General features: G+C 46.1%; 2 protein-coding genes across 34 annotated transcripts in view; one reads left to right on the top strand and one right to left on the bottom strand.

The window, feature by feature from the left end:
* The window catches only part of FNBP1 (formin binding protein 1), a 118,403-nt gene extending 107,876 nt beyond the window's left edge, over positions 1 to 10,527 (top strand). For 15 of the 29 annotated variants that reach the window (XM_083596348.1, XM_083596347.1, XM_083596366.1 and 12 more), the window contains one exon: positions 239 to 3,088. In XM_083596348.1, the coding sequence (XP_083452474.1) occupies positions 239 to 417 (179 nt within the window). In that variant the 3' untranslated portion in view covers positions 418 to 3,088. Of the gene's footprint in view, positions 1 to 238; positions 3,089 to 3,140; positions 3,173 to 4,478 lie in introns of those variants that run through there. The other 14 variants (XR_014543836.1, XR_014543839.1, XR_014543840.1 and 11 more) reach the window with 5 other exon arrangements.
* USP20 (ubiquitin specific peptidase 20) overlaps positions 9,476 to 16,233 on the bottom strand; it is a 42,062-nt gene continuing 35,304 nt past the window's right edge. For 3 of the 5 annotated variants that reach the window (XM_083596300.1, XM_083596301.1, XM_083596302.1), the window contains exon 24: positions 11,471 to 15,928. In XM_083596300.1, the coding sequence (XP_083452426.1) occupies positions 15,768 to 15,928 (161 nt within the window). In that variant the 3' untranslated portion in view covers positions 11,471 to 15,767. Of the gene's footprint in view, positions 10,120 to 11,470; positions 15,929 to 16,233 lie in introns of those variants that run through there. The other 2 variants (XM_083596303.1, XM_083596304.1) reach the window with 1 other exon arrangement.

The raw sequence follows: 16,233 nt of genomic DNA, 5'->3' as shown, positions 1-16,233 counted from the left end.
AATTAGGGAAATTCGTCTTGCGAAGCAACTCAAAAAACGAAAAACTCTTTCGCCTTGCGAGTTTTTCGTCTTACGAGGCATTCGTCTTGCGAGGTACCACTGTAAATGTTGTGGGTGCTTTTATCGTTTTAAAGAAAAGAAAGAGAGAGAGAGAGAAAGAGAAAGAGAAATCCGCGGGAAACACTAGTCCTAATCTGTCAGGGGTTTTGCTTTGTTTTTTTTATCCCCTGTCTCTCAGGTCAGAACGAAGGGACGATCTCAGTCTCTGAAGGAGAAACGCTGTTCGTCATCGAGGAGGACAAAGGCGATGGCTGGACGCGGATCCGGAGGAACGAGGACGAGGAAGGTTACGTCCCAACCTCCTACGTCGAAGTCTTTTTGGAAAAGAATGCCAAAGGTGCAATGACTTACATTTAGCTCGCCTGCCTGGGTCGCTTTCTTTGCTTCCGCAGGGGCTGCCGCGGGTGCTTTTCCTCCGCTGCTGTGATGAAAGCCTTTTTGCACCAGGAAAGTGCATTACTCCCTTTTCCGAAAGGAGCAGACTTGTGCTTCTCCAAGAACTATGAAAGCTTGGTCAGATGAGAGGGTGTCACAGGGAGAGAGGGGGGAGAGAGAGAAAAAAATTATGGGTGATAATTGAGGGATATGCCCCCCCCCAAAAAACTTTCCTTTCCTGACACAAGAGTTGAAATTGCTCAGAGTTTCACTCCCTCAAGGCACAGAATGCACGGCTAATTATAGCAGACAGTCACTTGCACTTCTACTTGAGAGTACGCATCATTGTCTGTTAATTAGGGCTTACTCCCTAGTAGGCATGATTAGGGTTGCGGCCTTAATGAATATCTCCATTCATATCTTCTGCAAGTGGGAAAGTGACACTTGTTTGTTGATTTCATAGTATCGTCTTGGACACAATTGACGTACAACTTGTAGGCTCTCATCTAAGCTAGCAAAATGTGGCCTATTAAGCCTTTTTCTTTTCTAAAATTTTTTTGCTTTGGGGGGGAGAAGCCTTAGATTCAAGGTCATACATCTTCTGTTCACCTTGCAATCCTGCCATTCAAGTGTGCAGCATCTGAGGATCTCACTTTTTCCTTTTTTTGAGCCACAGTTTCTAGCCCTCGTGACCACGGAGGATGCATTTGAAAGCAAGGGAATGGTGTCTTAGGAGAAATGCAGAAGCAGATTGCTGCTGCTAGACAGAGGGGTGGTGGGATGGGGCAAGGGGCTGGACCCCTTCCCTTTTCCACCACTAGCAAAGGTAGGAAAAATCGTGAGCTTCGCTGGCTCTTTCTCTGGGAGCTGCTTTTCACCCCACCACAAGAGCACTTAGCTCAGAGATATGGAAAAATGATCTGCCCTAGCAGCAGAATTGTGAATATAAAGTCTGAACGCAGGGTTGTTGCTGTTTTCATTGTTCAACACACACAAAGATGTGTGTCTTTCTTTAATGCACACCGTGGTGACCCGGATGTGTGTTTTTATTTTATTTTATTATTTTATTTTATTTTTGTGTTGCTGTGGAAAATCATGGGGTTTCTCAGAAGCTTTTACAGCAGTTCCCAAATGGTAAGACTATTTCCTGCCTCCCAGGAAGACAAGCTTGCTCACACCGCTAAGCAATCTTCCCTTGCAGCTTGTAAGAGAACGCCAACCTGACTTTTCGGTAGAGGAGGTGGCAAGGCCTGGAAAGCCTTGCTGGTGCTCTGTGTGAAAGGGATGTGTGCCCCACATCTTCTATGGCATGTGGCATTCCACCTGTCATTGGGTTCCTCACACACACTCACCGAATGGAAGACGGTCCCTGAAGGCAAAGATCCTGAACGCACACCAATCCCCGTAAGTTTGGCTCTGTGTACCTGCAGAAATGGGCACCAGGCAACAGCTTCCTCTGCCACCTCAGCTTCCACTGTTTTGAAATCAGACGTTAGCTTCTAGCCCTTAAGACTGCAGAGGAAATAGGCAGCAGCAGGAGAGATTTCCAGCAGGTAGAGCATTTGTGTGTCCCACATAGGCATTTTAAACCCTCTGTTGTTCCTAGCTGGAAGCAGAACAAAACATGGAAAACAAACGGGTATTTGCAATTTAGTGCAAGATCAGGTTTTTGTGGGAGGGAGCAGACCTTTTGTATTATTTTGCAGGATGCTTGCAGCCTTGTCTGTTGGAGATCAGAAGTGCTGGAACAGCACACAGGTGCTGTCTCCAACACTCGAGCCGGCTGCGGAAGTTCTCCGGTTTTGCCACGGAGGGCACCTTGCCCCATGACTCACTGCTAACACTTGTCAACTCCAGAGAGGTGCTCGTGCATCAAGCATCATTGTGCCATACTGTATCCCACCCACCACCACCAAATGGACACCTGGGCCTCTTGCCATAATAACCAAGAAGTATTACACTTGCTGATCTAAATAGGGGACATCCGTCTGAGCCCTATCTGCTTGTCAGTGGGGCAGCATTATATGGCCAGGTAGTGGGCAAAAGAGATCCAGCTACTGCAAAGAGGCTTTTTTTCCAGCCCACCATAAAGCAGGCAAGTGGAACTGGCTGGAGAAGAGTGTTGCATTGCCTCATCTTCAACATTTTTGGGCGAGGGTGGGGGGTTTGCTTTTATCCCAGGGGAAGGGTCCCTCAGTCTGCTTGCAGATTATGTCTTGTGCAAACCCACTCACCTGCTGTACAGTATTATTGTTGCAAGGCAGACACAGATTTGGAAATGCATCTTTGCCCAAGGTATTATCCTGACCGGGGCAGGTTTTTTCTCAAGGAAACGCCGTCCGCTTTGGGTTTCCTGGAATGTAGATTAATCTTCCCAGGGAGAAGCCCAGAGACTTTGTAGTACAACCATCACAGTTTGCAGGCATTTTCCCAACAAGTCAGACTCTCCCACTGTTTAAAGGACGCCGATGCACTTTCGAATCTAGGATGATTTTTTTAAAGTGATTATTTTCATGTTTGCCAAATTATTTTTTTAGATGTTCCTGAGAGCAACTCAATGGCAATTGTGTAAAAAGCAACAAGGGCCATTAAGTAGATGAGCCATAGTGTGTATATGATGTAACTTAAACAGATAAAAAAAACCTGTTTATGATGTTGAAGTTTCTTTCCTTCTTTTCTGTGTTTTTCCATACTTCCTGCTTCAGAATCAGCATTGTAGGAAAGTCCACCTTCTGAGGTTTGTTAAATCTAGAACTGTTTTTTTTTATTATAATTATAATTATTCTATTGAGTTCCTTCTCTTAATTATTTCGCTATCATTTCCAGCAATAAAAGAAAAAGAACCTTGTTTTTTCTCAGACTCGTGAGATTTTCTTTACGTTATCTGGCCACAGAAATAATTTGTTTACTTTGCCCATAGCTGCTGGAGACCATGGCATGACGCTAGATCACATCACTGCTTGTTCTTCCATAAAGCTGTTCATAGACAGTTGACAGTTGCTTCTGTTTAAAAGTTGCTTTTCATCTGCCTTAAGAGTTCTCCATTTGCTTCTATCTGCTGGTGCAGAAACCATGGATTGCTTGCTTTAAAAAAAAAAAAAGTTATTTGTGCATGCCACCTTCTTGAATTCAGAATAATTTTCCCTTCAGTGCTTGCTTTAAGACAGTCATTTTATTCGGGGGTGGGTCTTCATTTCACATATCCAGAAAATGATCTGTTGATGTTTAAGAGTCTGATTCTTGTCACAAATGTCCCCTGCCTGGAACCCTAGAGTTGCTGCTAGCTAGCATTTCGGACATCACTGAACTGGATGGACCGATGATCTGACTCATTGTGCAAGAAGGCTTTTTAGAATTGCCCACAGAGAGGCTGGCTCCTCTGCAGATGTAACGCATTGTGCCAGAATCAGCAAATCAAGAGGAATCTAAGGTCACATCCATACCATATTTAAAGCACGCATATCACTTGGACAGTCATGGCTTTCCTCCAAAGAAAACCTGAGAATTGTAGTTTTCTAAGGGAGCTGGGACTTGTAGCTCTGTAAGGGGTCTCTTTACAACTCTTAATCACCCAGAATTCTTTGGGGAAAGCCATGGCTGTTAAAGTGGTAGAAGAGCGCTGTAAATGTTGCTAGTAGATGTGACCCAGGACAAAAGATAGCGCGATCGTTGCCTGCAGCTACGCCCATCCATTTATTCTACCCCACCACTGATCTATCATTTGCATCAGTGTTGGAATAATAATATGAGGTTCTGTAATAAATAAGAGTATGTCATCAGCAAATAAAGCCCAGTTTATAATCAACTGAGTTAGGACTGCACGTCTGTGCCTTCATGAGAATCTTCCTAAAAAGGATCCCTGGGGAGTCAATAATAATAATAATAATGTATTTGTTTTGTTTTCTTAATCCATTTCTGCTTTAGCTCTTCAAGGTACAGTGCCCCTGGGTCTTTGCTTTTTGAACACCTCCTTCCCCCAAACCTCTCCCAACTTGTGTGTATCTAACGAAATCTCTCTTTTCTTTCTCTCTCTCTCTGTTTAGATTCCTAAATGTGTTGGCTGCTGGTAACAAGAGCATCGGGGCGAGCAGGGGCACAGGAGAAACAAATGGTCTGATTTTTTTTAAGCACCCTGTTTGCACCAGGGTTTTTTTGTGGGTTCCCCTCCCTTTTTTTTTTAACAACAGCAACAACCCTCCCTCATGTTAGGCTCCCCTCCCTTGAAACGGAGCTATCATTTGCAGAGGGAGGAATAAAACTCTTGCCCCAATAGTGGGTGCATTCCATGACTCCCAACATCATCACCCAGTTGCTTGCTAAAACTCTCCAGCATGCCACCTGCTGCATCAAACTAACCCATCCCTCCTCTTCCTCTTACACCATGTGGAGGTTCCACCAGAGTCTCATTTAAATGGAGGACGTAACCAAAAAGCTTCCATCATGTCCGTGTTGCCCTCTGGTAGAGGCAACAGCAATTTGCTTTGGCTAGCTGACCGCCATTATGTGCCATCTTTGCTCATCCATCCTGACTCCGTTGCTGATAGTTTCTAAAAGGGGGTTTGCAAGGCAAGCTGCCTTGGTTCCCATTTTGTAGATGAGAAACCGAGGCTGAGAAAACACCAAGGTTCTGCTTTCCTTGCAACCACACACAGGCAAACCCACTTAAGCGCAGGGCTTCTAAACCAGGTGTGGGGAAACCTTTGGATTTTGTTGAACTACAATTCCCATCACCCCTAGCTACTGACAGTGCTTGCTGGGGGCCTGATAGGCATTGTGTCGTCTTTCAGCAACATCTGGAGGACCAAAGATTGCCAGCATGCCTGCTCTAGACAGCAGTTATCAGAGCTAAATAGTGAATCAAAACCAGTTTAAAAGTCTTGCATTCAGTTCTGGTTAGGGAGCTTGGCAAGTAGATTGCTGATTTTAATCGGGCCTAAACACTGAAGTAGTTCAATTGAAACCCATCAGTAACATTATGGGTTGTATCCAATATCTGCTGTGCTCAGAGTAGACACATTGAAATTGATGAGCATGGCTAACTTGGATCTATTCATTTCAGCCTGGCTTTACCCTAAGTCTGGAGGATCTAAGAAGATGGCCCCTGGTGGGCCCTGTAAGAACAGGATGCTGGACTTTGGGCCTGACCCAGCAGGCGCTTCATATGCTATTACTGCTTCATAACCGGACCTCAGCTAGGAACTCAGGAGGGAGCCGTTGAGGCTAGCTGCCTTCTCTGACTCAGCCTGCCTTCTGCAGAATGGGAATAATAAGTGCTTCCTTAGGGCAAGTTTGGAAGGTCTACGAAGTGCCTATGAGAAAAGGACTGCAGAGATACCACATAATAGTATTTTCATTTTTTAAAAAATAGAACTTATTTAAATAATATTTAGTGCCACTCACTTCTGTCTCTAATCTTAAGATTGGCAATGTGGGAACAGGGTGGGGGAACTTGTGCCTTCCCATATTCTGATACATTGTGGTTGGACTCCAGCTCCCATCAGTCCCTGCAGCCACTGTGGCCGATAGGAATGATGGGAGGTGGAGTCCAACAGCATCTGGAAGGTCACATGTCTCCCCATCCCTGATCTAAGCAGCAGCATTCCCTAGTGCATATCGGGTATGGAAGGATGTCTCTGTTGAAAGAGAGAGGAGGGAGGGTGCCTGTTCTTAGATCAGGAGCAAGGAACCTGTAGTCCTCCACATATCTGTTATACTCCAACTCCCATCAGCCCCAGCCAAGGATGGTGGGAGTTGGAGTCCAGGGAAATCCAATGGGTCACTAGCTAGCCATGCTTGCTGTAGATGTTTAAGTGGAAGCAAGCCCCATTGTGTTTAGTGGGGCTTTTCTTCTAGCTGATATGTCCAGGGTTGTGACCCTGGTCCTGCAACCAACTCCAGGCTGCTGCAAATAAGTGCCAAATCCTGCATGTTAACACTGCAGAGCACTGAGGACACACAGCAGCAAGCACAGCATTGTTCTGACAACTGTTTCCCCCATTATGCTGTGCTCACTTGTCCTATCCAGGTGTTGTGTTTCATTAAGCGTACATGAAAATACGCCTAGGAAAGAACGTAATGTGTGAAGGGAAACCCCCACCCACCAAGAAACAAATAAGCAATAGATGGGTTGAGTTGGTATGTGCCAATTGTTCAGATATCTTTTTTTTGGTGGGGGGGGGGTGAAGAGACTGAACACTTCCTGGCATCTTCACAGAGTTCAAGAGAAGTCAGCCCTTGTTCTGAAGGCCTTCCTGAGGTCTAGCCTCTTTCCTTAGTTTTTGCCCTTAGGGACTGCATTCCCCACCCTCAACTGCATCCGCAGTGAGTAGGCCATTTCCTTTCATCCCAAGTTTAAATTTTGTCCACGTTGTGGTTTTGCCCACTGTCAAGGATTTACTGGAGAGCCCTAATAGATGCTTGCTGGGAGGGGCCGGAGTGTGCTCTTGCTCAGCTGACGCTGGAAACCTCGCCATGCACCCCTTTGCAAAACACCCGCCTACCTGTGCACCCAAAACCAATGCCCACCCCCTGCACGCTTCCAGCCAGTTTTCTGCAGACCTCCGTTTCCACTGCCTCTGGGCCCGCATGCTCGCCCCCTGCTGCCTTGCCTGCACCTGCCTGCCTTTTTTAAGGTGCCCAGATTTAAACTCTCTGCTGCTGTTCTTAATTTATTTGGTCCTTAGCATCTCAAGACCTTCCTTTCTTCCCTTCTGCATGCTGTCTCTGCCTGCTCTTGCCTTTATTCTGCTTTTATTCCCATACCATGTCGAAACAAAATCGCACTCTTGATTTAGCCTTCCCTGCCACCCCAACCCGTACTGGAACGTCATAGCCCAGCACTTTGGCAATGTAGGTGTTCTGTCTTCAATTCCCTTTTTGGCAATGTGACCGGGTTGATTAACTGAGCAGTAGTTTCATCTGTGTTCACGCTGGACAGCACACCTTCATCATGGGCGGCTGACTGGAAGTGGCTTTCTTGCTGCGTGAAAGATAAAATACTTTGGGTTTTGAGCTCATGCCTTCGTCTCCCAAACACCTGCATTTTGACAGCGGGTGACGGATCACAGATCACACTGAAAGAGCCTGGCCCAGTTCTCATTTAAAAGACCCACATGCACACACTTGTTACAGAGTGTCTGCCATACATATGAATGGATCGTTGAAGTTAAGATCGTCAGCACTGGAACTTCCGCGGTGTGGTGCTCCTCGATAGAGGCAGTTCGAGACAAGTGTGGCCCGTTCCAGGTAGCGCAAAGAGAAGGTTTCAGACTGAGATTAGGGGACAGATTGATTTCCAAAAGCAACCTATTGTTGGTTGTATTACAGCTGGTCACCTGCCAAATGGGGGAGGGTCTTTGGCTCAGTAGCAGGGCATCTGCTTTGTATGCAGGATGGTCCTAGCTCAATCCCCAGGGTCTCCAGGTAGGGCTGGGAAAGATTTCGGTTTGACACCCTGGAGATCCACTGCCAGTCAATGTAAGAAAGAGCAGGGCTAGAGGACCTAGGTCTCCAGCTCCCACCAGTCCCAGCATGGCCAATGAGCAAGGACAACAAGAAGGCCAACATTCGAAGGGCCAAATGTTACCCACCCCCGGCAAACTGTTGTATGCGTTCACCCAGCATTGGATCACAAGCGGAAAGGATGAAGCAAGTCTGAAGGGGATAAAGCTCTTGTCTACTCCTTTCATCGCAGTGGAAGGGCTGGTGTGTTGGAAACTTGCATTTGTGGTCCATGTGTGTGTATAGCTGGCCGCTTGAACATTGTCATAGCATGGGGGCAAAAGCCACCGGAAAGTGTGTGCTGGAGTAATGTATAGGACGGGCCATACTAAGTGACACCCAGAACCTTTCTTACTTCCAGTATTGTCAGCTGCCCACTACTGTGGGATAGTCAGGGCTGTCCTCAAAGTGAGATAGACCTGTCATCAGTGGGGAGCAGGAGGCAAAAAGAGTGCAGAAAGTAAAAGGAACCTTGTTCACTAGGCTGAATTTCTGGGTGAGGAATGCCCTTGAGCACCACCGTTCCTGTTCAGGAGGGACGCAGAATACAGATCTCAGCTGCCATAGCATCTGCTTCAATTATATATTTATCCAGAGGCCAGCAGCCTGAAAAGCAGCCAAGCCGTGCTGTTCAGTCATGAAATTAAAAAAATGTAGAGTTGGAAGGCACCCAAAGGGTCATCTAGTCCGACTCCCTGCATTGCAGGAATCACAACTAAAGAATCCTGAACGCTCCTCCTTCCCGAGATCTGCAGGAAGACAAAGTTGATATGAAACTTACAGCACCGCAGCTATTTCTGTTGGCAAAGTCTGTAACATCCCTGATCGTCCCAACATGTAAATAAGATGAAGGGATCTTCTTCCCAATTTATGGTGCCACTAATGTAAGAGAAAGTCTGCTTTTCAATAAACAGACATTAGATATAGATAGATATATGTTAGGTGGACAGTATATTATTGTCACCCTGTACCAACAATGCCCAAATGATTGCTGTGTCCATGTGGCTACATCACAAGCTGGGGGGAGAATCATTTCTGCCTTTATAACTAGGCTGTGAAAATATGGTTTCCTTGAGTTTCTACAAAGTTGGCAACTTCTTGGCAAATCTTTGCTACTCTTAAGAACCAAACAGGTAGAAAAAGAAAACATCGAGCCACCTTTGACTAAAGGGTCCTCTCTCTGTTCTACTAGGTGGACATTTCAGGAAAGAATTTAACAGAGGCACTTTTCTCCTGCCTAGGCACAGAATTGGAAGTCAAGAGAGCACCCATGTGGGTTAAGATTTTTCAGACAGCAGCACTAGTTTGTAAGCACTATGACCCTGTCCATGAAGTGCCAACCCCCCCCCCATCCAACTCAGAAATTTGAGGTTTGATACAGCACCAACCATTTTAAAGTAAGGGAACATCACCTAGGGGGAGGTCACCTATTGGCTAGCACCTGTAGCATCACTACCACATCTCCTGCCTCAAAACCTTGCCAGAGAAATTGTGTGTGTGTGATCTGGAGATAAAAATGGAAGCAGAGCACACAAAGAAGTAGATGGGACACTTTATTTAAAAAAAAAATTAAAAAATTAGATAGCTCTCAAAGGGACAACTAATCCACCCTTTGATTCATTTCAGAACATATCCATAAAGCAAGTTGCAAAGGCAGGGGGTGATGTACTTGCAAGGGGCTGCTCTTAAAATCATTCCAAAAAGTGCTTATGTCTTCTGTACATCCATGTCAAGACTTCTGGTCCATGCTGCAGGCCGCCACGTGGGTCACTTGGTGACTTTTTCTTTTATGTAGCAAAACAAAAATGTGCAGAGACATGCAGGCCTTAGATGTCTCCCAGATCCAGAATGGCCCTGGCTCCTGGAAACCCCAAAGAATATGGGCTTCAGTAGCCAGAACAGCTTTGCACAGAAAAGGATTGAGACACTTTGCTAAGATGAAATGAGTGTATTGGTGCTCCAGACACACTTAAGGAGTTCAAAAGGCACTCTGGAGCACGTACAGAGCTCTGAGGCAGAGCCTCCAAATTTAACCTGAAGCAGATTAATAAAGCATCTAGTTTGCAAAAACTTGTGACCGTCTCATGATCCTATTGAAGAGGAAAAGTTATGATCCTTGCCTCTAAGAAAACAAATCAGCCTTCTCCGCCCTCTGCTCCCATCTCTCTTACTCTCCCTTAACATCTGTAAATATACAAAGAGAAAAGAAACATATTTACTGAAAAGTTGTGTTTTAATGCTGAATATTTTTCAAAGTTTCCTGCTGCATATTGACTCCATCGCTCCCTGCCCCTTCATGCTTGAAGTGTCAAAAAAAAGATTTTTTTAAAAAAGTAAGCCAAATTATATTTTAACATATAATGTCAAGCACTTTTTTTATTATTAAAAAAGAAATGATTTCTGTGTGAGTTTTTAGGCACTGGATTATTTTGCGTAGGTTTCAACAGCATCTTAATGTATGTGTGTGTGTTGTCTCATAACCCCCAAAAGTGTGTAAAGAAAAAACCGACAACAAAAAGGTTCTGGTGTTTGACCCATTTGTTTCTTGATGAAAGAATTCTATCAAATAAAGTGCTTCCATTTGAGAGCAAACACAGGACTTGTTAACTGTGATTTGGGGAAACAAAACACTTTCATCAACGTTTGGCTCTTGGTCCTGAAACACCATCAAGAGATTATCTCTAGCTTTTAGTTAAGTACTGAGCCCCCATTTCAAACTCACAAGGAGGAAGTCTTCTCAGCCATCAAAGGGGATGGTGATACACCACACTCTGAATACTGGAAGGTGAAAGCCAGACAAAAGGAAGTAACACCTTCACACTGCATTATAGTTGAACTGAACTTCCCGCAAGACACAGTGATGGCCACTGACTTTGGATGGATTTAAGAGAGGACTGGACCATTTCATGCAGGAGATAAGGCTAGCCATGGCAGCTCAGCTCTGCCTCTCTGATCAAAGGCAGCCATTCTTCTGAATGCCAGTTGCTGGAAACCTCAGGAGGGGAGAGGACTCTTGTGTCTGGGTCCTGCTTGTAGGCTTCTCACTGGGGCATCTGGCTGGCCACTGAGAACAGGCTACTCAGCTGGAGCCAGGCTAGTAAGGTTTGCAACTGGCAGCTTGCAGCAAAATTCCATGACAGGAAATGATGCCAACTGGGCCTGCAGACATAGGCAGTTAAAAGCGAAGGGAAGAGAGGCAATAACAGAAACCACGTATCTGATGGCCCCCACTTAAAACTCTTTCCCCTCCCTTTCCAGGTGAATGCTTGCTTGCCCCATCAGGCAGGATGCAGTTCAGAAGTTTGTTTAAAGGCCGGTGAGGGGTTTCGCCTTGGGGGAGGGGGTCCCAAAGTCCAGGTGGCAAGGCCTTGGGGCGGGGTATATTTGGCCATTAGAGCCTGATGTTCAGCACCTATCCAGGCAGAGGATAAAGCAAAACCAGAGTGTCCCTTCTGGGGCCAACCTCAGCATTTGGGGGGGGCGCGCTGTGATGGAGAATAAACACATGGACAAAGCAAAGCAATATTTACACAGCTTCTGAATGCAAGCTTTTTTTATTGGCTCAACAGTCTTAGCACAAAAGGAAGGAATTTGAGCACAAGAGTTTGACACTCCATAACGTACTCGGTCTCTTTTTAAGGCACCACCCACAGAGCACAAACAGAGGCTGCCCTCGAAAAGGGCATTCCATGGTAAGAGCAGGAATGACACCCCCACAGCAAGTCATCTCCCCACACGCTCCTCAGGTGCCTAGGAGGATGCTCTTTTAGGCATTTACAGATCCAGGTCAACAGGTAAAGCAGCAACAAAAAGATGGAGAAACTTCTGCAAGAGAGTTCTCTTTAAAAAGAGGCGGAAGTGGTTGCTGTTTGCAGCAGAGGATTTCGTGCTTCCAGAAGTCCACATCTCATTAAAGAGATCTTCATGCTTCTCCCTCCATTATCCGCTCTTATCCATTCCCATAAACAAAACAAAAAATAGTTGGTTTGGAGCAACCCCATTAAAGCCTGGGAGTGGCCAGAGAGGCAAAGAGGTGTGGGGAGGTGAGACTGCACTAGACCAATTACCAACACAAAACTATGTTGAGGGTACATGTGGCTGGACAGAAACAGACTGTGCAAAGCAACATGAGACAGGACCTCCCTCAAAAAGGTATCTCTCGTCAGCTGCTGAGCAGAAAAATGCAGTAGTGGTTCCTGGAATTGGGGGGGGGCTCTATCTTCACAAGTGTGCCAGACTTGTTGGGCTACATGGTTTTCCCTCAGAAACTGTCCAGTCTGTCACCACAGATCAGAACTGTTCTAACACTGGTCCTCCAGCAGTCTGGATGCAGGAGCATTTCAGAAAGACAGAGACACACCCCTGTTCTCCCACAGCCAAAAAAGGAGGAGGGTGGGGCTGCCGGGTCAGGTGGGACAATCCGTCTTCCTTGGTTTCACAGGCAGCTGCACCCAAACATCAAGTATTGCCCACCTCCCTAGGAAGATGCTTCCAGTGTTCCTGGCTGCACATGCAGTCAGGAGTGGGTCGTGCTGTTGTGTGGGTGCGACAAGATTAGTATGGGGTCATCAGGGGCTAATTCATGGGTACCCATTTCCTCAAAATTCCTTCCTTCCACACACCCATTTTCAGGGAGGCCACAGTCAATGGGATGGGAAGAAGCTGATCAGCTGCACTTGTTCTTTATGTGAATGGGATTGTGTTCAAGGAAGCGGTGGGGGACATGCATCCTGAATCGGAAGGTGGAGTTTTGCATCCTTACAAATAAATAAATAAATAAATCACAATGATGGGATCCACTTCGTGGTCTGAAAGCTCCCCGCCGCCAATACACAACAGAAGGGGGGGGATTATGTGCAATAGTAGGGGGGATTTTTGTCACTCTAATGCCTCTGGCTGAGAAAGAACATGAGCAACTCCTGACATTACTTTGAAAGGTCATCCACCCCACAAACATCTTCTGTGTCTGACTTTAGCAGAACTGCTACACCAACCACTGAAATGGTAGAAATCCAAGAGGAGGGAGGCGGGCAAATTAACAAGAAGAGGTGTGTGGCTATGCTTGGTGCCCAAGGAGCAGGCTAAAAGGTCAGGGCTGTTGAAAGGCCGCAAGGATCGCCAAAGGGAAAAGGACAAATGGGGAGGCCAGCAGAAAGCAGTAAAACTAGTTCTCCAAGCTTCCTCCGAGGTCACACCAAGCAGAATGCAGACCTATCCAGTCAGGGACTAGGAAGGAAGAAAGCAAAAACAGACAAATGCAACTCTGGCAAAGGTGTCTTCCTCTTTCTCAGCTAGGCAAAGGCAAGACTTGCAGGGCACTCTCTGGCCTGTGAAGCTGCAAGTGGACACCCGCGAGGCCTCATTGGTGCTAGGCTAGGCATCAAATTTGTAGGGAATTGCAGTCAAATATAGCTAGAAAAACATAGGGCTAGTTAATGCATGAAGGGGTTATTATACTACTTTGTTCCTAGACTCAGCTAGGTCACACCCCTCACCTGGAAGTAAGTTAAGTTTCCTCCTTTGTGAGTTTACATGGTGAAGGAGAATGAACAGAAATAGGACATGCCTGAGCTTGCTTGCTACAAGCTCAGACTGTGTGCTTTAAGCTATTTCTGTATTTTGTAAACACCCTGTGTTCTTCTTGCTGCTGCATGGAATAACACATGAATCTAACCTTTGGTGTTTTGTAAGTAAAGCATTTAAACTTAGTAATGCTGTTTTCTGTCCGTTGCAAGAGGGGTAGAGAAGGGGAAGTGCTGTACACGGCTATAATAGGATATTAAAAAGGTCTTAAAACTTATGTCCCTCTTGCTTCACTGTGCTGCATGATTCTGTGATTTTAAACCCAGGGAGGTGTTTCTCTTGCTAAAGTGTGTTAAGTCCTGTGCTTTGGATCTAGGGACCCAGCCAAGTCTTTTATTAATTACTCCACACAGGTGATCTATATCTATTTTCCCCACAAAATTAACATCGCTTCCTACAAGTGTTACTCACTGTGAACAGGACAAGGTGACGGTGGTGGGGGCTGCGTTGTATGCTTTTTCAGTTCCAAAACATGAGAGAAAGGGAAACAAAGGGAAACAAAGAAATGTAGAGTGTTTGGACTCACTCCCAAGGATGTCCACTCCCCAAGGGGAAGTCACGGCCAGCCCAACCTGTCAAGAGCACAGGAAAGAGATCAGAGCTGTGCTTCTTTTTAGAACACAGCTGGGGAACCTTTTTCAGCCTGGGGGCCAAGTTTCCTTCTGGACATCCTCCTGGCAGCCACTTCCCAGAGATGGATGAGGCAAAACATTAGGAAGAACTTTTTGAAGGTGAGAGTTGTTCGACGCTGGGATGGACTACCTTGGAAGGCGGTGGACTCTTCCTTTGTTGGATGTTTTTAAACAGGTTGGATGGCCACCTGTCTGGGATTCATCAGCTGTAATTCCTGCATTGCTGGGGGTAGGACTAGATGACCCTTGGGAACTTTCCAAGTCTACAATTCTATGATTCTATTAAAAGTGGGTGGAGCAATGGGTGCAAATTTTACCTTTGCACAGTAGGCTAATTTCTACAAATGCCCACACACCTCTCTCTATCCTCTGTGCAGGCAAGCAAAAAAGCACAGTCAGGCAGTGTTGTACCAAGATGGCTTGATGAGGTGTATGTTGAGGAGGCATAGAGACTATCAATCCATGGTAGGGAACACACTTTGCATGCTCACAGTCACAGGTTCAATCCCTGGTACCTGAGGTGAACAAAAGGGTCTTAAGTAACAGGGCTGAGCACCTTGAGCCAGAAGAGTGGATCACGGATGGGGAACTTGGTAGCCCAACAAGACTCGTAGAATGTAGCTCAGCAGTACAGCATCTATTTTGTGTGCTCAAGGTCCCGGCTTCATTCCCCAATGACATCTCCAAGTAGAGCTAGGAATGTCCCCTGCCTGAAACCCTGGAGACCCACTGCCAGTCAGTGTCAGCTATACTGAGCTAGATGGACCAATGGTCTGACGTGTTATAAGTAATCTTTCTAAGTTCTTATTCAGTTCAACCCATACAGAACCATGAGGACTAGGGTCTTTCTTTTATTTTTAGGTGAAATACAATAGCTCCATGGTAGAGCACCTGCTTTGTACACAGGTCTCAGGTTCAGTTCCCAGCTTCTCCATGTAAGTCTCTCCTAGACTCACTGCCTGAAATTCCCAAGAGCCGCTGCCAATCACTGTAGATCATACTGAGCTAAATGGACCAATGGTCTGGCTCGATATAAAGGAAATTTTCTATCTTCCCACTTAATTACTTCATGCTGGCTGAACAATTGGACTGGAATCTTTAGTGGTGGGGGGGTGCAGAGCACCAGATTTGCTTGCAGAAGGTCCCAGGTTCAATCCGCAGCAGTATCTCCAAATACAGCTGGGAAAGAGATACAGCCTGAAACCCCTGGAGAGTCCCTGCCAGTCAGTGTAGACGATAAGGAGCTAGATAGAACAATGGTCTGACTCACTACAAGGCAGTTTTTTATGTGTTTTTTTTAAAAAAAAACTGTTGAAAGGTTTTGGAACAGAGGGGTTTGTTTAAAGAAACTCTTCAGGATTCAGGAACATTCTAAAGGCAGCTTCTTAACTCCCATCATCCATTGACCACTGGAGCATGCTAGCTGGGGCTGATGGGAATTGTAGTTCAACAGATGGGGGGGCACAGTTGCCCCATCCCTGGAGTAGACTGTAATGGGTCTAGATGGGGAAATGGTGCAACAGAAGGTAAAGCAGCTATCCACATGAGCCTAACCTCAGGGGCTCTGGGTGCCCCTGCGCCTCTCCAGTGTACCTTCCCCACGTGGTCCATTGTCTCTCAGGCCGCCCGGGTCTCAGCCTCAATCTTCTGCTCCCCGTGCATGTTCTCCACCTCCTGCACCTGGGCCACATTCTGCCGGATGGCAATCTCGGGGCCTCCACTGTAGATTGTGCTTAAGTAAGTCCACGTCTCCTCGGAAATCTGCCCATAATCAGCTCCTGCCAAAAGAGCATAGGTAGCAGTAGAGAAAACGCTGGTGTAAGCTGGGCAGATCCAAACGGCTTCTGTCAACAGCAAAATTTTCTCATAGCTTTGCTCAAAGCAGTAAAAGCATTATTAAACGGTGAGGGGAATTACTGCTATTATTAATAGACAACTTAAGAGCATTGCAAAAGAGTGTTTATAGTGCTGTACAGGAACCCTGTGAGGTAGGCTGCTACTCTTTCCACGCTGCAAGTTGCAGAAGAGAAGCCCAGAGGGAACTAAGAACACAATAAGAGCCTGGCTGCTAGAGAAGACCAAA

The sequence above is a fragment of the Podarcis filfolensis genome (genome assembly GCF_964270895.1).
Source record: "Podarcis filfolensis genome assembly, chromosome: Z".
In the NCBI taxonomy this organism is placed as follows: Eukaryota; Metazoa; Chordata; class Lepidosauria; order Squamata; family Lacertidae; genus Podarcis; species Podarcis filfolensis.
Note: the sequence above shows the minus strand (reverse complement) of the source record. Positions and strands in the feature narration are given on the sequence as shown.